This window comes from Aethalodelphis obliquidens, unplaced genomic scaffold, assembly GCF_003676395.1.
Source record: "Aethalodelphis obliquidens isolate GAN/ISIS:26980383/991018 unplaced genomic scaffold, ASM367639v1 scaffold137, whole genome shotgun sequence".
Lineage (NCBI taxonomy): Eukaryota > Metazoa > Chordata > Mammalia > Artiodactyla > Delphinidae > Aethalodelphis > Aethalodelphis obliquidens.
This window is the reverse complement of record NW_020838081.1, coordinates 112,195-129,816: the sequence shown is the minus strand read 5'-3', so window position 1 is coordinate 129,816 and position 17,622 is coordinate 112,195. Positions and strand designations below refer to the sequence as shown.

Sequence of the window (17,622 nt, the reverse complement as noted above, 5' to 3'; positions counted from 1 at the left end):
TGCGGTACGCGGGCCTCTCACTGCTGTGGCCTCTCCCGTTGCGGAGCGCAGGCTCAGTGGCCATGGCTCACGGGCCTAGCCGCTCCGCGGCATGTGGGATCTTCCTGGACCGGGGCACGAACTGGTGTCCCCTGCATCGGCAGGCGGACTCTCAACCACTGCGCCACCAGGGAAGCCCGAGGTGACCATTCTTAAAGCATGATAACTTTAGAAAATTTCAGAAACCATCTAAGATTTGAAGTATGCATATGTTGTTTGGTTTTCACGAGTAAGGCGTTTTTGCTTATTTTGTCTTTATGTTGTCTAATAAGTAAACCTTGGCTACCTTAGAAATAATAATACTTGTGATTTTTATGCTAAATGATTTCTACTAAACATATATTCCTAAACCTTTCTCTTACTTTTATTTTTTAGGCATGTGATGGAAAGGTTTTAGCTTAAGAAATGAGAATATCTTACTGTGTTAACAGTGAAAGATTTGAGGCTCCTATAAGCAGTTTATATGATGGTGCTGTTCAACTGAATTTCATACTTGTCTGACATAGACTAGGTGAATTCATTATTTAACCAAGGAGTTAAAAAAAAAAAGATAAGCTTTGTATGAGTAATGAGCTGGGAAACATTTGAAGGTAGAGAGCATTTGACTACCTACTACTTGTGACCTGTGTTTATGGCTGTGGCTCTGCCCCTTCCTAAGTTTATAGGAGCAAATTGTTGTAAGAGCGGAAAGAGAGTACCCACCTTTTGTGGTAACATGCCATTGTAAACTTCTGGAGGGACAGATATATTGCAATTTTAGGGCATATTTTGAGGATGCTTTCTTTTCTCAGGGGAAAGGTGGTGGAACTCTCTTCGCTTTTTGGGTTTAGAATACATATTTGATTTTTCTCGACCTCTGTTTCTCATAAGGATTAACTGGTGTTGAATTCCAGATAAACAGCTCCGTTTGCTTGGTATGTACCTTGTAACCTTGACATAGTCTTTTAAGCAAATGTATTGACAAACTTCTTTTAGTTTTAAATTAAGCAGTGAGTGAATCACATGCTTATTTTCTGCAGTTCTCTTGCCTCTCTGAATACAGTTGTAAACTTGTGCCCTTTGCTGTGAAACTGCCTTTTTTTTTCTTTTGAAAGATGTTAAGTATAATTTGGAGTGTTTTCCAGTATACTTTAAAGTTATTTGAAAAGTAATGTTCATTATTCTCTTTATTTTTTATTAATTTGGTAGAGTTTCATAAATCTGTTCAAATGAACTACATTGTCTTTGATGGTTACTAAAAGAATTAAACTATAGTACTCAATAATTTAACTACCTTTGTATATTGCTTGGCTTTAGATTAGAAACTCTGATTTGAGATTTTTTTGTGCTGAGGTTTTGAGAGGTTGTAGAAATGTTTAAATGGGTAATTTACTGACACCTGCCTCGTGTTTTAAGCATTGTCAGGGATGTTTAGTTTTCTGGTCACTTCAGATTGTGGTTTATTGCATGCTTTTCTGTAATCTGTTGTCTAGCAGGGATTGTTGTTGTCATCATTTCCATTATTTCTTGTAGGGCCAGTGTTAGAAACTATAAATCTAGACTGCTGTGATAATAGGAACAGGCTGTAACCTGACCCAGTTCTTTTGTCAAAATGTCGCACGGGAGAGCTGCCTGTGGTAAATTGACATGCCCTGCTATTAACTTCAGTCCTCTGCAAATGTCGGTGGGCAACAGGTCTTTGGGCAATTAGCCTGTGGCCGTGCTTTAAAACCTTAGGAATTTACAACTATAAACTGGGATTTTGGCAACCCTTGACTTTTTTCATTTATCTGTTTTCTGAATGACTCACTTCTTAACTAAATGCATAGCATTCACATATATTGTTTTAAAATTGTAAGGGATTAATTATTTAACTTGGAGACTATAATTTATTTATTTGGCTGCTTTGGGTCTTCATTGCTGTGCGCAGGGTTTCTCTGGTTGCGGCGAGCGGGGGCTACTCTTCGTTGAGGTGCGCGGGCTTCTTATTGCAGTGGCTTCTCGTTGCAGAGCACGGGCTATAGGCGCGTGGGCTTCAGTAGTTGTGGCACGCGGGCTCAGTAGTTGTGGCATGCGGGCTCTAGAGTGCAGGCTCAGTAGTTGTGGTGCATGGGCTTAGTTGCTCCGCGGCATGTGGGATCTTTCTGGGCCAGGGCTCGAACGTGTGTCCCCTGCATTGGCAGGTGGATTCTTAACCACTGAGTCACCAGGGAAGCCCTGGAGACTATAATTTGTTAGATAAATTAAAATTTTTTTAAAATAGTTGTTTTCTTCTTGGGTTTGCTTTAACACAGAAAAAGATTAATTTCTAAGTTGTTGGGGGTAGACTTTACTAAAGCATAAGTAAAGTTGCTCCTCCAGAAGGCTTGATTTGATACATCCTCACTACTAAAAATGTTCATTCTTTTAAAAAAATATTTATATTTATTTATTTGGCTGCACTGGGTCTTAGTTGCGGTGTGCGGGATCTTTTAGTTGCAGCATGTAGGATCTAGTTCCTTGACCAGGGATTGAACCTCGGTCTCCTGCATTAGGAGCGCAGAGTCTTAACCACTGGACCACCAGGGAAGTCCCTAAAAATGTTCATTCTTAATATTGACTACTCACAGTTCAGAGATGGGATCTTATTTTTAAAAGTAATTACAACATTAGAATTTAGATTTTTTCTGATTATATTTATAAATATATCAGAAAATGGGGAAATTTGAATACTAAGTAAATAGAGTAGATGCTTGTGAAATCTTAAAATGATGAATCATGTCCAATTCAACAAGTTATGTATAGCTGTGCAATGGATATCCTTCAGGTGTCCCTCTGTATCTGTGGGGTATTGGTTCCAGGACCCCCTCGGATACCAAAACCTATGGGTGCTCAAGTCCCTTATATAAAATGGGTTAGCACAATCGGCCCTCTGTATCTGTGGGTTCTACATCCATGGATACTGAGAGCCAACTGTATACACTTCTGTAAACCTGTTAAGATAATCATCTTACCAGGATCAAATTTTTAGTTAGAAGAGCCAGCTTCTCTTTGTCAAAGGAAAACATATAGCTATAATATATTTCAATTAAGTCAAGTGCTTTTGCATTTAGGTATAAATGTGAAGTACTTCTTGAAATGAAAGTAATAAACTATTTTCAAGTCAAAATGAAAAACTTAAAGGTGTTATTTTATGCAGTTAATTTAGACTTCTCTATCATTTTCTTGCATATTGACTGAGCAATAAAGAACTTTTTTGTTTGTTTTTCAAATTTGAAAACAGTGTCTTTATAACAAGATAGACTAAAAAAGAAAAAAGTTCTACCTGTGCTATTTCATCAATAGTTTGTGGTGAATTATGTGTGTGTATAACTTCAGTCACTTCTTTCAACCTTTTCTTTAAAACTACCAGCAGACATATATGTAAACCTCTTTTAGCCTTGAAACTTCTTATACTGTTGATTATGCTCAAGGGGATATAATGAAATATTTTTGCAGTTAAATTATTTTGTGTGTAGGGACTGTGTCTTTTCCTTTTTTTGTGAATATTGGTTTAAAGCGCATATTTTAGTTCAAACTGCTATGTAGTTGCAATTTATAAACTGAATTCTGGTACAGCATAGTATATCTAGATCTTCTCCCTGGAAAAATGCCTGTAATAATAACACATTTGTACTGGGGCCTGTCTTTTTGAGACTTCAAACATCCTAGAAATCAAATTCAGAGTAAGAAAAATGAAGGTGTATTAGATGTTGGGAAGGAGGGAGATGTGGGGACTGGGGGACTATCTCATATCTCACAGAACTTTCTCCTTGGCCCACCGATCTAGATTTGTGGGTAAACTAAGACAGCAGAGTAGACATTGCAGAAAAGAATGGAGAACAATGACAGCCAAAAGAAAACCTCACCAAAATTATTTTAAAAAACCACAATGTTCTGGGACTATATGGTTTAGGTATAAATATACTGTAGCACAACAGATTTACTCATTTTGCAAACATTTTGGGGGCCGTACTATGTGATAGACATGGTGGGTAGACACTGCAGAATACAAAGGTGAACCAGACATAATACTGCCCCCAAAAGCTTATCTAGTAGGGGAGATAAGGCATGCACAGAAACACAACAGAAGCAATTTTAGCATAATGGCTTAGCATTCATGGACCTAGGTTTAAATCCAGCTGGGTAATAATGTACAGGTCTTTGAGCTTCAACATCTTTAACTTTCAAATGGCCATTAATAACAGTATTAACCCTACAGGCTTGTAATAGGCTTTAGATAAGAAAAATGACTATAAAGGCCCTAGTTGGGTACCAGACATTTAGCAAGAGGTCAGTAAGTGACAGCTCTTAGTATTTATTATTACCACTGCCAGCACCACCATCAGTAGACCCCAGGGACCATAATCTTTATTTTCTCCTGCCTTCAAGGATCCATTCTGTGCAGGGTACATGGTGTGTATGTCTCCTTACTTCTCCCTTTCAAAGCTTGAACAGTGTATTGCATCCCTGTCTTTTGGTGTCTGACAAACTTAGGTTTGAATCATTTTTCTTTCACTACCAGCTTTCCGAGCTTCTAGAATCAACAGAACTTGGTAACTGATAAGATATTGGGCAAAGGAGGAGGGGACTCAAAGATGACTTCTAATTCAGAAAAATTGGGAGTTTGTGATGTCTAGAATAGGAAGCAGAGGAAGAGGAGCTCATTTTGGAGGACAAAAGAGTTTTGTTTTTTTGTTTTTCTGTTTTCTGGCCGTGCTACTCGGCTTGTGGGATCTTAGTTCCCCAACCAGGGATTGAATCCAGGCCCCCTGCAGTGGAAGCGTGGAGTCCTAACCACTGGACCACCACGTAATTCCCGAGTTTGATTTTTAAAAATATGTAGTATGTGAGGAGTTGTGAGGCATTCAGACTGATGTTCATTTGGCTAGAGTAGAAATTTTGGAGAGAGATTGGGACTAGAGGTGCTGATATAGGAGTTATGCACATAGGGATGTTGCATGAACCGTGGAATAGAACGAGATTCTAAAAATTTGTAGAATATAGAGGAAGAGACTGAGTGACTACAGAAGATCAATGGCTGGGACAGAAGGAGGAAGTAGACACAAAGAGATAATAGAGGTAGGACCACCAGGTCCTACCTACATATGAGGCTCAGAGAGGAGCGGTGTCTAAGATGAGGGTTGACGGATCTATCACAGAGGGTTCCTGAAATGTCAAGGGGAAGTAGGACTGAAACACTGTAATTGGGTTTGTTGTCTGGGGGGTAATTGGGGCCTTGGAAAGCAGTTATAGAAGTGAGGAGGTAGAGGCCAGATTGCAGGAAGAGAGGTAGCCCAGCAACTCTTTGTGTTATGGGTGTTATCATTATATTTATTACCCAAAACCCTGGTTATCAGGAAACAGTAGTCTGGTAAATGTATAATATAGTTGAGAATTTTTCTACACCGATAAAAAATTCAGTGTTGTCTCAATTTAAGGTCACTTTACTCTTTCAAAAAATGTGGATTTTAATGTCTGTCAAATGGGAGGTTGAGTGAACAAGTGAATAATGAATGCTTAAATTTGGACTTTATTCTCACCTATGGGACTTCTGTCTGGCACATATGGCAGCAAACCTTGCTGTTGCTGAGGGAACAAATTTATTTTTTTCAGTTTAGCATCTGTATTTTGTTTATTTTTATATTCTCTCAGGTTGAGATTCTGTAATTCCATCCATTTTATAACATCTGACTAATGGCCTGAAGTCGAAAAGGGCCCTGGGAAATTTCTTGCTAGTTCCTGTCCTTGTCAAAATGTTGCCCCTTATTGACTCTTCAGGTAGTGGTCTCTAATTAGAGACTCAAGGTGTATTACTTCATCTTCAAAACAAAACGCAATGGAAAGGCAAAAAGAAAAAAAAAGCAAACAAATAATGGAAGAGCCCTGTAATCTTAGAATTATGGACCCATTAACTTGCTAAATAGTCCTTTAAAACTGTCTTTCTCAAAAAAAATTGTAGAATTTTCTCCAGAATCAGATAAGAGCAATAGGAGTTTTAGGTTTAATAATTTCACTTTAATCAGTGTTTTACATTGTTTAATCATACTGAGAAAATGTTTTAAAACAATGCAAGACTTTCAAAGCATTTGTTGATCTATTATCAGCCCTTACTTCTGTTATAAGATACAATCTGCAAAACAAATGGTTTTGTAAAAGACCCCAGTCTATCTATCCTTGTTCAAAGCCTGCTGGATACAACTACTAGGTTTAGTGTAACTGTGGTCTTGTGGTAAAGGTAATAAATGTCAATGTCAGACACTATAACCTACTACATTTTTGGGCTTATACTTGAATTTTTGGATTTATTTTTTAAAATATTTTTGAGCACAGTGGATGTGCCAAGAGCTGTTATGTGATTCAAACACACAGTACCAGGTAATCTTTATTATTATTATTTTAAAATATTTATTTATTTATTTGGCTGCGTCACGTCTTCGTTCCGGCATGTGGGATCTTCGTTGCGGTGTGCCGGGATCTAGTTTTCCTGATCTAACCTGGGCTGCCTGCGTTGGGAGCGTGGAGTTTTAACTGCTGGACCACCAGGGAAGTCCCTGGATTTTTTTTTTTTTAATGCAGTGAAGTTGCTCCTTATATACATTTAGTGAAACAACTTCTCTTAGTGCTGGCAAAAATAAAACAAAGCTTTTAATTTTTCTCTCCCATGTAACATGGAGAACTACTTTGGGGGTCTTATTTGAGTTTTTCTTGAAGTGCTGAGGCAGTTCAAAGTATATTGAGAGCAAAGCTAAGCTTTTCTGTAGTTTCTTCTGCAGACCACCATTGTGGAAATGAGGTACGTCTTTATTTCTAAAAGGTCAGGCTCCTAATATTTTCCAGAAAGGTAATAGCTGTGCTGTCTGTGTATGTGGTATGTAAGTCTTAACTCCACAGTATATCTTTATTTGAAGCATTCTGAATTGATGCTATCCAGGATTTACCAACAGATCATGGTGTAGTCCCTTAACTCCTATAATCTCTGTCCTTCTACTGCGACTGAAGGACATAGGTGAATTACATTGTAATGCTGGGGCATTATAACAGGGACAATGCAAATTTTATTTTTTCTCAAATTATAGTCAAAGATACTTCCTATTAAATTAGCCAGTATTCCTTTACATCAGAATCTGTACAAATTTCTCCTAGTATTCAGTCCTAGGAAAACGTCTATCTTTCCCATTCAATTTGTATGTGCTTTTTTTTTTTTGTTTTGGGTGCATTGGGTCTTCGTTGCTGCGCGCGGGCTTTCTCTAGTTGCGGCGAGCAGGGGCTACTCTTCGTTGCGGTGTGCGGGCTTCTCATTGAGGTGGCTTCTCTTGTTGTGGATTGCGGGCTCTAGGCACGTGGGCTTCAGTAGTTGTGGCTTGTGAGCGTAGTTGCTCTGTGGCATGTGGGATCTCCCCGGACCAGGGCTCGAACCCGTGTCCCCTGCATTAGCAGGCGGATTCTCAACCGCTGTACCACCAGGGAAGCCCACAAAGGCCATTTTAGTTCACAGAGAACCTAAAGCTATTTCCAATACTCACCAACCCTAAAGGAAATAATATATTCATGAATAATTATACCTCAGAGTCATCCAACATGGGGTGACATCAAGTTTTTTTTGGCTTTAGCTAGAATATATAGGCTTTCTGATAATGCTGGTTGGGAGATGGTGGCTGCTTTCTTTAGTAATTATATGTCTGGGCATTATATATATATATGTGTATTACTGCTTAATTTAAGAGTGCCTTAAAGTTAGCATTTGTTTCTTTAAACAACACCTTTTTAGTTTATACTTTGGAAGAGAATAAGTAATGCTCAGGAATCAAAGTAGGAATGTAGTTCCACTTTACAATGTAATTAATGTTGTGTTAATGCTAAAACTCACTCACCTTGGGGTGTTGGGATGGGATAGAAAACAGTCTTTGAGCTTCCAGTTGTTCAGGATACTATGCTAGATGCTGTACCTATACTATCTCGTTTAATTTCATGACTACATTTAATTTCATGACCACACTATGAAGTGTAGATGGTATTAGCCTTAATTTACACATGGGAAAACCCAAGACTCAGGGAGATGAAGTAATTTGTAATGGCTTTAAGCACTAGAAATAATATTTCTGTGTAATTGTTATGGCTGCCAGTAACCATCACAGTAACCATGTAATTTGTTAAAACTTATGTGATAAGCCAGGATTGCATATACAGAGCTTCTTAATAATATAACAACATTTAGGGATTATTTTAAAAAAACTGTCAGGGTACATTCCCCCCACAAATGAAAATAACTTTCTCTGATTATTTAATATATACCATTGTAAAGAATTCAAATCATACATAAAAATATAAGGAAGAAAATAAAGGTCACCTGAAATCTCACCACCCTGTGATGCAGAAAAGGAGGATCACCAAAATATTTTTGCATTACTTTATGCAAGCTTGTGCAAAATTTTATACAAATAGAATTATATCACACAAAATATATTTATAATGCCCTCTCCCCCACACACCCCATCATCTTTACCCTCCCAGATAAGCCTTATTAACAGCCTAGTATATGTCCTATGTTTCTCTCCATGCTTAAATAATCTTTTACTCATATAATCCTATAGAGACCCGTATATACATTTAGAGTGAGATTTTAGTTACTAACAGAACCTTTGAGTACTTTTTTTTAAGTGCAAGGCTTTGTGCTAGCTGTGGGAGAGCTACAAGGAAGAGTAATTCTCAATCACTTTACAGTCTGTGAGGAGAGGTGAGCAGGTAAACAACTCGTATTATATAAGACTTGCTTCCATATCTGCCCCACAGCCTGGGAGCCCTGCCGGGGAGCTCCCAGAGGGCAGAGGCCTTGTCTTGTTGATTCTTATGGGCATAAACCCTTGACACATGGGATTATGCCCACATGTCTGTAAATAAATGTCTGTAACTAAAAGTCATGTGTTCAAGTAAAACAAAAAAGATTATTCTCTTTGCAGGTTTAAATGGATTAGCTTTTGTAGTTTTGAGAGCCCAGTAGAGAGACAGTTGGTATATTTACTTTGTTCCTTTGGAATGGAATTACCCATTTTTCCCATCAGAGAGTTTGATTGGGCATTTTTCTAACAAGGAGGATGCTGTAATATTTTGCTGTACTGTTTTGTCTGTATAGTGCATGACACTTTGAAGTTTAAGATAGTTTAAGTAGTGATACTTTTTAAGACAGAACTCTATTTGCTCAAAAGTAAGTTTAAGCATTCACTTTGGTTGTACATTTGGTACATAAATTGAATGAGAATTTACACATTTGCATATGCCAAATATAGAACTTGGATAGTAGGAATATTGGAGAGAGTAGGAAATAAAATAAGTCTCCAGTGAAGTTTATGAATTTCAAAATATTTGAAAAGAAACAGTTTTATTAAAGGTTGGTGAATATTCACTCAGGTGTTCAGTTTGAATCTACCTGTGCGTAGTGCTGTTCTAGGTGGTGTGGAATATATATAAAGGAAATAAAACAGGGCAGGATCATATTCTCTTAAAGGGAAAACTATTTTATTTTACATTGGAATGATTGGTGCGGTGGAACATGGAAGCTACATGGCTCAAGAGGGAAGACAGTAAAGGCTGTTTATAGTGAAGAAGAGTGTTTAGGGCAAATGATTTTGACTTTATCGTGACCCTGCAAGAACTCTTAAATTACCACAGTGGACACAAGCTCACTTTTGATGATGTCTTCCTAAAAACTCACTGCACTGTAACACCATAATGACTGAAAGGGAAGGCTTATTGAATCACTGACTCATTTCCTAAAGAGTTTGGGTTCTTTTTTTATGTTGAAGTCTTTTTTTTGACATGACTTCGGACTTCATAAGAGTATATGTCTGCTCAGTGGTGCTGAATGACTATGATAATTGAAAAGGAAACGTTTCCAAACTCTGAAAGAGTTGATTTTGTCTAATATGGCTAATCTCAAACTAAAGGGGTCTGGAATTCTTTCTGTTTTTATCTAGGGATAAGTAGAATATTTGATTCTTTGGTCTGTGGTTCTACCTCTAAAGTAAGTGCTTTGGATTCCAAAACACTTGTTTTGAAGTTAAGAATATTTGCTTTGCATTTAACTCTAAGAAGGTTCTATTTTAATAGGAGTACTTATTTTACATTACCATCAACAATGAATGAGAGTTCCAGTTCCTCATCTTCACCAGCATTTGGTAGTGTTAGTCTTTTTAATTTTAGCCATTTATGTGGTGGTATATCATTGTGGCTTTAATTTGTGCTTCCCAGAATACTAATGATGTTGAACATCTTTTCACATGCTAGTTGGCCGTTTATGTATCTTTTTTATCGAAGTGATTGTCCAAATCTTTTGCCAATTATGTTTTTATTGGGCTCTGTTTGCCTTTTAAAATTGAGTTGTCAGAGTAGTTTGTATATTCTGGGTACAGATCTCTTATCAGATATGTGTTTTGCAGATATTTTCTCCAATCCTGTAGTTTATCCTTTTGTTTTCTTAACAGTGTCATTTGAAGAGCAGTTGTTAGTTTTGAAGTCCAATTTATCATTTTTTGTTTTATGTGTTGTGCTTTTTTGTGTCATATCTAAGAAATCATTGCCTAACTCAAAGTCACAAGAGCTCTATGTTTTCCTCTAGAAATTTTATAGTTTTAGGCTTTACATTTACATTTATGATCTATCTCAAGGTAGCAGTTTTTGTCTGTTGTGAGGTGTTTTTTTTCTTTTTTTTAAATTGAAGTATAGTTGATTTACAATGCTGTGCCAATCTCTGCTGTACAGCAAAGTAACTCAGTTATACACATACAGACATTCTTTTTTTAATATTCTTTTCCATTATGGTTTTTTTTAAAGATTTTTTTGATGTGGACCATTTTTGTTTGTTTATTTAAATTTATTTGGCTGCGTCAGGTCTTAGTTGTGGTGCTCAGGCTTCTCTAGTTGCAGCGTGCGGGCTTAAGTTGCCCCACGGCATGTGGATCTTAGTTCCCCAACCAGGGATCAAACCCTCTTCCCCTGCATTGGAAGGCGGATTCTTAACCACTGGACCACCAGGGAAGTCCGTCCATTATGGTTTACCACAGGATATTGAATATAGTTCCCGTGCTATACAGTAGGACCCTGTTGTTTATCCATCCTATATAAGTAGTTTACATCTGCTAATCCCACACTCCCAGTGTGGCATTTTTTTTTCTTTATTGTTTTGGCCGCATCGGGTCTTAGATGTGGCATGTGGGATCTTCGTTGAGGCACGCGGGATCTTTTGTTGTGGCATGTAGGCACTTTGTTGCAGTGCGTGGACTTCTCTCTGGTTGTGGCGTTCAGGTTTTCTCTCTCTAGTTGTGGCGCGTGGGCTCTGTAGTTTGTGGCATGCGGACTCTCTCGTTGAGGTGGGCGAGCTCAGTAGTTATGGCCACGGGCTTAGTTGCCCCACGGCATGTGGGATCTTAGTTCCCCGACCAGGGATCGAACCCACGTTCCTTGCATTGGAAGGCGGATTCTTTACCACTAGACCACCAGGGAAGTCCCCAGCATTTGTTATTTGAAGACTTTTTAATGATGGCCATTCTTTTTTTTCCCCACCCAGCTTTATTGAGGTATAATTGACTAATAAAATTGTAGTATATTTAAAGTGCACAAAGTAATAATTTGATATTCATATATAGTGTGAAAGGATTTCCACAAGCAAATTAATTAACATATCCATCACCTCACATATTTCCTTTTTTTTTTTTTTAAGATTTCACATGTAAATAATACCATGTAGTATTTGTCTTTGGCTCATTTCATTTAGTATAATGCTCTCCAGGTTCATTTGTATTGTCACAAATGGCAAGGTTTCCTTCTTTTATAAGGTTAAATAATATTCCATTGGACATATACACACCACATTTTCTTTATCTGTTTATCTGTCGATGGACACTTAGGTGTTTCGATACCCTCACTATTGCAGATAATGCTGCAGTGAACATGGGAGTACAGTTATTTCCTTGAGATGATTTCGTTTCCAGTGATGGCCATTCTGACGGGTGTGAGGTGGTACCTCATTGTAGGTTTTTTTTTTTTTTGTATGTAGATATGTTCTAGCACCATTTGTTGAAAAAATAAGCAAAAAACCAAAACCATCCTTTGTCCACTGAATTACCTTGGCGATTTGTTGAAAATCTATTGACCGTATATAGGTGCACCTTTCAGGACTCTCTGTTCTGTTCCATTGATCTGTATGTCTGCTCTGATGCCAATACTACTCCATCTTGATTAAACAGTACCTTTGGATAAACAGAAAATTTAATCATGGTTAAATCCAGTTTCTCTTGTGATTAGTGCATTTTTATCCCTATCCAAGTAATCTTCCAACTTGTGAACATGATACATGGATTTCTTTATTTAGGTCTTCAGGAAAAGTGTGTGTATGTGTATAGAGTATATACACATGTATATGTATATATACATGTATATATGTGTATAGAGTCACTTTGCTGTAGAGCAGAAACTAACACAACATTGTAAATCAACTATACTTCAATTTAAAAAAAAGATAAAAAAGATTTGGTTTTAATTATTTCTAAACATATATTTTCACCTTCTAGGATTACAAAATCACTTACTCAACTAATGGGAGGAATTGATACCAGTTGAGATTCAGAACTCAGTTATGAGTTAGAGATTTTAGAGAAGGACATAGGAACCTGGGTATATCTTCTATGTGTGACCCATCCCTGAGTTTTTTTGAACTGAATCCCTTTGTGTAGTAATGGGACTTAACTTTAATGTAATTCACAGCTTTTTACTTTCTGACTAGAGTTGGTTAAGTGCCTTTGTTCCCTACGTGGATTACAGCTCGTCTCCCTTTACTTTCTGCTTCGATTCAGCACTCTCTCTATATTTCACTTTTTCTTTTGCTGCTAGGCTATAGTCCTTAATCGACAGCATCTTCCCAGTGGTATCAAATAGCCAATCCATTTAATTATTTCAGTCTGACTTTCAGAGGAGAAGTCTGGGAAGGAAAGGTAATGCTTTGCAAGTCATCTGTGTATGGGTGGCTCCTGAGAGACTATAGAGGGAGATGAGAGCCCAGAAGGAATCTGAGCAACTCCAGCATTTCATAATCAAGTAGAGGAGGCAGGCTCTTCTTTAGTGTCCACTCATTTTGTACCTTCAGCCTGAAATTCCTCTCTCATTCTTCTCTGTTCATTGAAATGCTCACCTTTAAAGTACCAGTTTACCTACCATTTCCTCTGAGAAGGCTTCTTATATATTCTCAGTTCACAGTACCTCCTAACTTCCCAAAGAACCTGTATTTTATCCTGCTTTGTTAGATAATTATTTATTTATCTGATCTGATAATTAAATCTGATCTTTTTTTCTATGAGTTTGTTTCTTTGTTTTTAAAGTGTAATTGACCTACAACACTATGTTAGTTCCTGTTACACAACATAGTGATTTCATATTTCTGTACATTTCAAAATGATTACCACGGTAAGTCTAGTTACAATTATGATCTGTTACCATACAAAGATATTACATAATTATTGACTGTGTTCCCCACACTGTACATTTCATACCTCTGACTCATTTTTTGTAGCTGAAAGTTTGAGCCTCTTAATCTCCCTCACCTTTCTTTCTTCCTCCCAACCCCTTACCCTGTGGCAACCCCCTGTTTGTTTTCTGTATCTATGACTGTTTTTGTTTTGTTATGTTTGTTCATTTGTTTTGTTTTTTTAGATTCCATGTATAAGAAATCATACAGTATTTGTCTTTGTCTGACTTACTTCACTTAGCATAATACCCTCTAGGTCCATCCATGTTGTTTGCAAATGGCAAGATTTTATTTTATTTTTTATGGCTGAGTAATACTTCATTGTGTATATATATCACATCTTCTTTATCCATTCATCTGTTTATGGACGCTTGGGTTGCTTCCATATCTTGGCTGTTGTAAATCATGCTGCAGTGAACGTAGGGGTGCATATATATTTTTGATTAGTGTTTTTGTTTTCTTTAGATAAATACCCAGGAGTGGGTGGGGTTGCTGGATCGTACAGTAGTTATATTTTTAATTTTTTGAGGAGTTTCCATACTGTTTTCCATAGTGGCTGCACCAATTTGCATTCTCAACAACAGTGCACGAGGGCTCCCTTTTCTCCACACCCTCACCAACACTTGTTATTTGTTGTCTTTTTTTTTTTTTTCTTTTTTTCTTTTTGCGGTATGTGGGCCTCTCACTGTTGTGGCCTCTCCTGTTGCGGAACACAGGCTCCAGACACGCAGGCTCAGTGGCCATGGCTCATGGGCCCAACCGCTCCGCGGCATGTGGGATCTTCCCGGACCGGGGCACGAACCCATGTCCCCTGCATGGGCAGGCGGACTCTCACCCACTGCGCCACCAGGGAAGCCCTATTTGTTGTCTTTTGATAATAGCCATTCTGACAGGTGTGAGGTGGTATGTCATTGAAGTTTTGATTTGCATTTCCCTGATGACTAGTGTTGTTGAACATCTTTTCATGTGCCTATTGGCCATTTGTATATCTTCTTTGGAAAAGTGTCTGTTCACATTCTCTGCCCATTTTTTAATCGGGTTGTTTGTTTTTTTGATGTTGAGTTGTATGAGATATTTGTATATTTTGGATATCAACCCCTTATTGGATATATTATTTGCAAATATCTTTCACCATTCAGTAGGTCGCTATTTCATTTTGTTGATAGTTTCCTTCACTGTGCAAAAGCTTTTTAGTTTGATGTAGTCCCATTATAGCTGATTTGTAATAATACCACCATTCAGAAATGTATTACGTTAAAAGGAGGTAGTAATTGATTTTTCACCTTGTAGGAAAGAACACCAGAGAGGGATACCATGGGGCAAACAGTGAATGAAGGTAAGATTTACTTGTCTAAAGATGATAAATATTTTTATTTATTCATTGGGAATGAGTATCTTTTGGTAGATTGAATGTTTGGGGGAAAAAAGCCTTTTTAAAAGTAAAGTTATAGAAGACGTTAGGTGCTTAGAATTGGAATTTTAGAACTGAATAGCTATTAAAGGTAATCTTGTCTTCCCTTCTTAGTTTTATAAATGAGAAAGCTGACACTGAGGGAGTTTAAGTGAACAGGTCATAAAACAATCTGTGACAGCCAAGATCACAGTCCAGATTTTCTTACTCTAATAGGGGTGATTTAAAAAATGCTTCATCCTGTACTGCTCTAGTGAGAAGTTTGCTCACTGTCCCATGAATATGCCACACTCATTTGCACTCTCTGTTTTGAGTTGTGTTTTCTTTCCCGTTAATACATTCTTCATACCTTTGTTGTTCTAAATCCTGTTCTTCCTTCAAGACCCAGTTTAAGTCTTCTGTCTCTCATGACTTTTTCTCTGGCTGCATGCTGAATGTTGTGCTCTGCTATTTCCATTTTTGTCAAGTGTATTAGTTTAGTATAGTCTCTGTACCTAGATTCTTAGCTTCCCTAGAGCAGGAACCAGGCCTTTATAATTTCACTTTCTTTCCTATTAGAAAATCTTACTGTAGAACTATTTAGTAAATATAAATGTGTACTGTCTTCATACTATCCAAATTATTTAAATAGAGAGCAGCCCATACATCCCTGTCGAGTGTTCACGTATCTTGAAGAGTCACTCAGTCATAACCAGAAAGTAGATCTGTTACCTTAAATGGTACACCTGGCATCATTCATACATTCTTTTTTAAGAAATTTGTCACTTGACAATTCAAGCATCAGTAAGGGTAAAACAGCAATAGATAGAAACACATGAAGTGTGGTTAAATTCGTTAGTTCATAATGATACTAAAAAACAAAACAAAATTTATTTGTCATCTGTGGAGAATGGTAGGGATACGACTCTTTTTTTTTTTAATTTTTAAAATTTTTTGGCTGCACGGCATGGGTATCTTAGTTCGCCAACCAGGATCGAATCCATGCCCCCTATATTGGAAGCACAGAGTCTTAACCACTGGACCGCCAGGGAAGTCCCACGGATACAATTCATTATCTTGAAAACTAGAAAATAAAGGAAAAGAACAAAGTGTTGATTGTGACTTCCCTTTGTGAGCTCTACCTCAAGGTAACTGAATGGTTGAAGAGGGGAGGTTTCTCTCTATAGAAGTTTTCTGGCTAATAAAGACAGGACGATAATTAGAATACCTCCATTTTGCAGCCACTAATGAACTAATGGATCTAGGCAATAATCATCCATGGCAGCTCATATCACAAAAAGAGAGAGAACTAGGTATATTAGGAACCCCCTGTGAGAAGTACCTATGAAGTCATCTTCTCTCTTCCTCCCAAAGAAGCCAAACCTGAATCTGGTTAAGCTCTTCTGGCTCGAAATAGCTATACGAATTAAGAGAAAATATAAGGACCAGAAGAACCCAGCATTATGAGGAAGTAGTCAGCAAACTCCAGGTTGGAAAAATCTGAACTGGTATCATCGGCAAAAAAATTGCTAGGGGAAGGGGGAAAAAGAAGGAGGAGGAGGAGGAGTCTATAGATCAAAAGAAATTTAAGAAATGTATCTGCCATTGCTCTGTATGGACTTTATTTGGGTCCTGATTGAAACAGACACATTTAAAATATTTAGGACAATGGGGAAAATGAGAATACTGACTGCTTATTTGATAATATTAAAGAATTTTGGTTAATTTTTCAGCATAATAATAGTATTATGATTAATTTTTAAATGAGTCATTTAAGAAATATATACTGTAATAAATGTGGATGAAATACATCTTAGACTTCAAGTCCCAAGGTCCAGTACTGTTTGAGTTCCTCAGCCTAGCACAGAGAAAAACTTTGCCTAGTCCATTGAATTACATTGTAATTTAGCTTCCCTTTTTTTTTTTTTTGCGGTACGTGGGCCTCTCACTGTTGTGGCCTCTCCCGTTGCGGAGCACAGGCTCCGGACGCGCAGGCTCAGCGGCCATGGCTCACGGGCCCAGCCGCTCCGCGGCACGTGGGATCCTCCCGGACCGGGGCACGAACCCGTGTCCCCTGCATCGGCAGGCAGACTCTCAACCACTGCGCCACCAGGGAAGCCCCCCTTTTGTTTTAAATTCTCAAAAGCTTGCGCTTTATTTCTGAGGCACATTAATCTGAACATTGTAAGGATCAGCCTAGCTCATTTTGGTTTGTTCGTTCATTCATTTAACAAATGCTCAAGGGTGTTCTGTATGCCAGGTCCTTTTCTAGGCACTGAGGATACAGCAGTGAACAAAGGAGACAAAGTAAAATTTAAAAATTCCTGATCTTTTGGAGCTTACATTTGAGTGAAGTGAGACATACAGTAAACAAATAAGCAAATTATAAGGTACATTATGGGCTTCCCTGGTGGCTCCGTGGTTGGGATTCCGCCTGCCAATGCAGGGGACACGGGTTCGAGCCCAGCTCTGGGAAGATCTCACATGCCGCGGAGCGGCAAAGCCCGTGTGCCACAGCTGCTGAGCCTGTGCTCTAGAGCCCTCCAGCCACAACTGCTGAGCGCATGTGCCACAACTACTGAGGCCCACATGCCTAGGGCCCATGCTCCGCAGCAGGGGAGGCCCGCGCACTGCAACGAGGAGTGGCCGCCGCTCGCCGCAACTGGAGAGAAGCCTGCAC

The 17,622-nt window shown here is 38.2% G+C and overlaps 1 protein-coding gene across 5 annotated transcripts in view; it reads left to right on the top strand.

Moving 5' to 3' along the window:
• Nucleotides 1-17,622, top strand: part of SCML2 (Scm polycomb group protein like 2) — an 85,825-nt gene that overhangs the window by 4,301 nt on the left and 63,902 nt on the right. For all 5 annotated transcript variants that reach the window (XM_027099692.1, XM_027099688.1, XM_027099690.1 and 2 more), the window contains exon 2: nucleotides 14,843-14,888. In XM_027099692.1, the coding sequence (XP_026955493.1) occupies nucleotides 14,867-14,888 (22 nt within the window). In that variant the 5' untranslated portion in view covers nucleotides 14,843-14,866. The remainder of the gene's footprint in view (nucleotides 1-14,842; nucleotides 14,889-17,622) is intronic.